This window comes from Gracilinanus agilis, chromosome 4, assembly GCF_016433145.1.
Source record: "Gracilinanus agilis isolate LMUSP501 chromosome 4, AgileGrace, whole genome shotgun sequence".
Classification (NCBI taxonomy): Eukaryota; Metazoa; Chordata; class Mammalia; order Didelphimorphia; family Didelphidae; genus Gracilinanus; species Gracilinanus agilis.
The window spans coordinates 396,656,548-396,661,129 of NC_058133.1; the positions used below are offsets into that span (position 1 = coordinate 396,656,548).

At 39.3% G+C, this 4,582-nt stretch overlaps 1 protein-coding gene across 1 annotated transcript; it reads right to left on the reverse strand.

The window, feature by feature from the left end:
* Nucleotides 1-2,130: 2,130 nt before the first annotated feature.
* LOC123245642 (phosphoglycerate kinase 1-like) lies at nt 2,131-4,335 on the reverse strand. Its single transcript, XM_044674612.1, has one exon. It carries the CDS (start codon nt 4,301-4,303, stop codon nt 3,050-3,052), a length of 1,254 nt encoding a protein of 417 aa, XP_044530547.1. The 5' UTR covers nt 4,304-4,335; the 3' UTR covers nt 2,131-3,049.
* Between the last annotated feature and the right edge of the window lie 247 nt (nt 4,336-4,582).

Genomic DNA, 4,582 nt, shown 5'->3' on the forward strand with positions numbered 1-4,582 from the left:
ACTATTAGGTAGCTTTAAGGAAGTTTTATACCTTTTATACAGAAAGTCATTTAGATAAAGATGGCCATGTCACCTCAGGGCTACCAAACTCTGCCATTTTAGTATCAAGGCCCAATGCATATAGGGCAAAACCATTATTTAAAAAAATCCTGGCACCTATTGATTTCTTAAAATTTTATTTATTTATTTAATTCATTTAGAATATTTTTCCATGGATACATGATTCATACTCCTTCCCTTCCCTTTTCCCTCCCCCACCCTATAGCCAATGAGCAATTCAACTAGATTTCACATGCATCTTCTATCAAGACCTATTTCCATGTTATTAATATTTGCAGTAGAGTGATCATTTAGAGTTTACACCCCTAATCATATCCCCATAGAACCATGTGATCAAGCAGTTGTTTTTCTTCTATGTTTCTACTCCCACAGTTCTTTCTCTGGATGTGGATAATGTTCTTTTTCATGAGTTCCTCTGTATTGTCCTGGATCATTGCATTGCTGCTAGTAGTGAAGTCCGTTATGTTCGATTGTGCCACCTTGTGTGTGTATCAGTCTCTTTGTGTACAATATTCTCCTGGTTCTGCTCCTTTTGCTCTGTATCAAGTCCTGGAGGTCATTCCATTTCATGTGGAATTCCTCCACTTCATTATACTTTTCGGCGCAATAGTAATCAATCACCAACAGATACCACAATTTGTTCATTCATTCCCCAATCAATGGACACCCCCTCATTTTCCAATTTTTTGCTACCACAAAGAATGCAGCTATAAATATTTTTGTACAAGTTTTTTTCCTTATTATCTCTTTGGGGTACAAACCCAGCAGTGGTGTGGCTGAATCAAAGGAAGGCAGTTTTTTAAAGCCCTTTGGGCATAATTCCAAATTGCCTTCTAGAATGGTTGAATCAATTCACAACTCCACCATCAATGCATTAGTCCCCATTTTGCCACATCCTCTCCAACATTTTTTTCCTTTGCTATCATATTAGCCAATCTCCTAGGTGTGAGGGGGTATCTCAGAGTTGTTTTGATTTGCATTTTTCTAATTATAAGAGATTTAGAACAACTTTTTATGTGCTTTATGTACTTTATCTAAAAACTGCCTATTCATGTCCCTTGCCCATTTCTCAATTGGGGAATGGTTTGATTATTTTTTGTACAATTGATTTAGTTCCTTATATATTTGAGAAATTAGACCTTTGTCAGAGGTTTTTGTTAAAGATTTTTTCCACAATTTGTTCTTTCCTTTCTAATTTTGTTTGCATTGGTTTTGTTTGTACAAAATCTTTTTAATTTAATGCAATCAAAATGATTCATTTTACATTATGTGATATTCTCTATTTCTTGCTTGGTCTTAAATTCTTTTCTTTCCCATAGATATGACAGGTATACTATACTATGTTCACCTAATTTACTTATAGTTTCCTTCTTTATATTCAGATCATTTACCCATTCTGAATTTATCTTGGTATAGGGTGTGAGATGTTGATCTAGACCTAATCTCTCCCTTACTGTTTTCCAGTTTTCCCAGAAGTTTTTGTCAAATAGTGGGTTCTTGTCCCAAAAACTAGGATCTTTGGGTTTATTATATACTATCTTGCTGAGGGCATTTACCTCAAGTCTATTCCATTGATCCTCCTTTCTCTCTTTTATCTGGTACCATATTGTTGTTTTTTTTCTTTAGTTTTTTTTTCCCTTTTTAAAACCCTTACCTTCTGTCTTGGAGCCAAGGCATAAGGATAAGCAATGGGGGTCAACTGACTTGTCCAGAGTCACACAGCTGGGAAGTGTCTGAGGTCAGATTTGAACCTAGGACCTTCCGTCTCTAAGCCTGGCTCTCAATCCACTGAGCTACCCAGCTGCCCCCAGTACCATATTGTTTTAATGACCACTGCTTTATAGTACAGTTTAAGATCTGGTACTGCTAGACTCCCATCCTTCACATTTTTTTCATTATTTCCCTTGATATTCTTGCTCTTTTGTTCTTCCAAATGAACTTTGTTATTATTTTTTCAATTCCAATAAAAAAGTTTCTTGGTACTTAGGTATGGCATTGAATAAGTAAATTAATGAGCCTATTGATTTTTAAAGGTTTGTGTTTTTTTTTTAAAGAAGGAACCAATTAGGTTAATTTTTTTTAATTTTCTGGACACTACTTTTATTTTTTCATTTTCTTATCATTAGAATTTATTTACAAGTATCTCAGCCTATCCCTATCCTCCCCACATATGTATATATAGATTATGTCTTACTTGTTTCCATTTTTCAGTTCATTCTCTTGAAAGTGACATTCACAAGTTACTCTTCAAGTATTAATTCTGTAGCTATATACTCTCTTGTTCTACTCTATTCATTTTTGCTGTTCATTGTACTATGTAATTCTTTATAAGTTTTTTAAAAAATTAATCTGCTTATTATTTCTTATGGTACAGTAGTATTCTATAACAATCATACCATAATTTCCTTAACCATTCCCCAATGGATAAGACCCCCTCAATTTTCCAGTTCTTTGCTACCACAAAGAGAGTTGCTATAAACATTTTGGAAGATATAGGTTCTTTTTATAAGGGAGTCATTAGGGAAAATTTTTTTTTGAGCTGGCACTTTTATGAGATGTTTATTTAACAGGTTGACTTTTCCCCTCAAACTGGAGTTTCTTCTTGTTTCCATACTGTGTGTGGGAAATGACAAAAACAGCTGCTGACAAAGCTGAATAGAACAAACTATTTCAAGAGAGTATGGCTAACAGCGGCTTTTGCTTTTTTTCTTTCTAAAGGCAAAATATAAATATATACATATATTATACTCTACAAACCACAATAGTTTAGACAGACTAAGTAAGTTCAAGTGAGATTAGACAACAGGCACACCCAGGAAACAAGAGGAGTTGAGTTACTTCTGGGGCTCTCATTATCCCATCTTCTGGCCACTGGTTGAGTCTTGAGGGAGAAACTTGCCTAATGGCCATGAGAGAGGGACAGGAAGTACTGACAGTTCAAATTTGATGGGTTGTACACGGGAACCAGCAGACAGGAAAGCGCTAACCTTTAGACATTGCTCAGAGCAGCCACCCCAGGGAGGATTTTGCCCTCCAGCAGCTCAAGACTGGCCCCACCCCCGGTGCTCACATGGCTGACTTTGTCCTCAGTGTTCCATTTAGCACAGCAAGTGGCAGTATCCCCACCACCTATGATGGTGATGCAGCCCCTGCTGGTGGCCTCCACCACTTTGTTCATTAGCTCTTTGGTTCCCTGTGCAAAAGGTTCCCACTCAAATACTCCAACAGGTCCATTCCACACAATCTGTTTGGCCCGGGCCACAGCTTCTGCATACTTCTTGCTGCTCTCAGGGCCACAGTCCAAACCCATCCATCCAGCAGGGATACCAGAGGCCAAGGTGGCTTGTCCAATCTTGGCATTCTCATCATACTTGTCCGCTATGACAAAGTCAACAGGCAAGGTGATCTTGACACCATTCTTCTCAGCCTTGGCCATCAGGTCTTTGACAATCTTGGCCCCCTCTTCATCAAAAATAGAAGTTCCAATCTCCATGTTGTTGAGCACCTTGCGGAAGGTGTAACCCATCCCACCTCCAATGATCATCTCATTGACTTTGTCTAGCATATTGTTGATCAGCTGGATCTTGTCTGCTACTTTAGCTCCACCCAAGATGGCTAAGAATGGCCTCTCTGGGCTCTCCAGGGCTTTGGAAAAATAAGTCAGCTCCTTTTTCATGAGGAAACCACTTGCTTTCTGAGGCAAATTCACTCCCACCATGGAACTGTGAGCACGGTGAGCTGTACCAAAAGCATCATTGACATAGATATCCCCCAGCTTGGAGAGGGAAGCTTGGAAGGCTTCTACTTTGGCTGGATCTGCTTTGATCTTGTTCCCAGAAGCATCTTTGCCTTTTCCTTCTTCTTCTACATGGAAGCGGAGATTCTCCAGCAAAATGATGGAACCGTTAGGTGGGTCAGTACAGGCTTTCTCCACTTCTGGACCCACACAATCCTTCAGAAACAGAACATCTTTGCCCAACAAGGATTTGAGCTCCACAGCCACTGGCTCCAAAGAGTATTTTTCAGGCATGGGGATACCATCGGGCCGGCCCAAGTGGCTCATGAGAACAACAGACTTAGCTCCATTATCCAAACAGTATTTGATGCTAGGAAGAGCAGCTTTGATTCTCTGGTTGTTGGTTATCTCTTTGTTCTTCATAGGAACATTAAAATCCACTCTCATGATGACCCTTTTCCCCTTCAGGTCCACCTTGTCCAAGGTCAGTTTGTTGGAAAGGGACATATTGGCGATGAGAATTGCACAGCGCAGAGGCAGCTGAGGATGCGGCTGTGGGTGCAGATATTGCTGCTGCAGCGACTGGAGCTCAAGCTGCCTGAGTTAGGGACTTCTCTGAAACTGTTAGCAGAAATTTTGAATGAGTAAACTGATTTTTGACTATATTATTTTATGCTCTAGGAGAACTATTCTTTTTTCTCCTAAAGGGAAGTAGTAAGATTAGTGAGAAGTGGAGACAAGAGGTAGGAGGTTAATGAGAAGCTTATAAGAGACCAAGACCTCTGG